Below are 1,141 nucleotides of genomic sequence, written 5' to 3' on the forward strand. Positions count from 1 at the left end.
TAAGGGGGACAGGATGGGTTGGTTTTTGAGATTTAATCTTCTCTCCTTCCGTGCAGACCTTGCCCACGTGTCCTGCCCAGCCAGCCTCCCACGGCCATGGCAGCCTACGGCCAGACACAGTACAGTGCAGGGGTCCAGCAGGCCACCCCCTACACAGCCTACCCGCCTCCCGCACAAGCCTATGGGATACCTTCCTACAGTGAGTACCAGACTAAGCGCTTGTTTTCCCCCCAGGGCCATCAACATCATCTTTCTTCTGCCCTATTGCCTCAGATAAATGCAGAATGATAAATACAGCCAGCCTAATTTTGTATTGGAGTTAGAGAAGAGCACACACGTTAAAGATGGTTCAAGTTCTACAGACTATATCAAGGCCTTTTTTGATTGCAAGAGTAAGAAACTTAACCCAGGCTGGCTTCGGGAAAATGGAAATTTAATGGTTCACCTACTGGGAAACCTAACACCAGGAATGGTCAGATCCAGGTGCTCAAATGATGTCAGGAGAAATACACCTCACTCCGTGTTCAGATGTTTCCCTCTGCGTTGGTTTTACTCCCACACAGATTCTTCCTATGTGGCAGCAAAGATGGCGCCTATCAGCTCTGGCTTTGCATCCTTTCAGCCCAGCACTCCCAGCGGAAGGAGAACGCATCTTTCCCAGTAGTTCCACCAGAATCCAATATTGACCCTCATTGGCCCAACTTGGTCATGTGATGATACTTAGAGCCAGGCAGGGAGGTGGGGGCGAGAGAGAGGAGGAGGAAGCATATGGATTTGATATGAGAGGGGGATGGTTCTCTCAGAGGAAAACACAGGGATCATATCAGTAGGAAAATGGATGCTGGGAAAACAAAAACAACAGATCGACAGACTTTGACCAGAACTTTACTGCTAAGAACCAGGCCCACCATCCACTGCTCACCTGTCATCTGCATTGGTCAGGGTTCTCCAGAGAAACAGAACCAATGGGATAGGGACGGGGATGGGGATGGGGATGGGGATGGGGACAGGGATGGGGATGGGGACAGGAATGGGGATGGAGGTGGAGATCACAGGAGTTGGCTCACCCGATTATGGAAGCTAAAAAGTTCCAAGATCTGTAGTTGACCCAGGAGAGCCAGCGGTGTCATGATACGCATGC

The 1,141-nt window shown here is 50.5% G+C and overlaps 1 protein-coding gene across 1 annotated transcript in view; it reads left to right on the top strand.

Annotated features, from left to right (window-relative positions):
* The window catches only part of LOC109379989 (eyes absent homolog 2-like), a 111,443-nt gene that overhangs the window by 101,652 nt on the left and 8,650 nt on the right, over positions 1-1,141 (top strand). Inside the window, exon 4 of the mRNA XM_019637109.1 lies at positions 57-199. Within this exon, the coding sequence (XP_019492654.1) occupies positions 57-199 (143 nt within the window). The remainder of the gene's footprint in view (positions 1-56; positions 200-1,141) is intronic.

This window comes from Hipposideros armiger, unplaced genomic scaffold (assembly GCF_001890085.2).
Source record: "Hipposideros armiger isolate ML-2016 unplaced genomic scaffold, ASM189008v1 scaffold_31, whole genome shotgun sequence".
NCBI classification, from domain to species: Eukaryota; Metazoa; Chordata; class Mammalia; order Chiroptera; family Hipposideridae; genus Hipposideros; species Hipposideros armiger.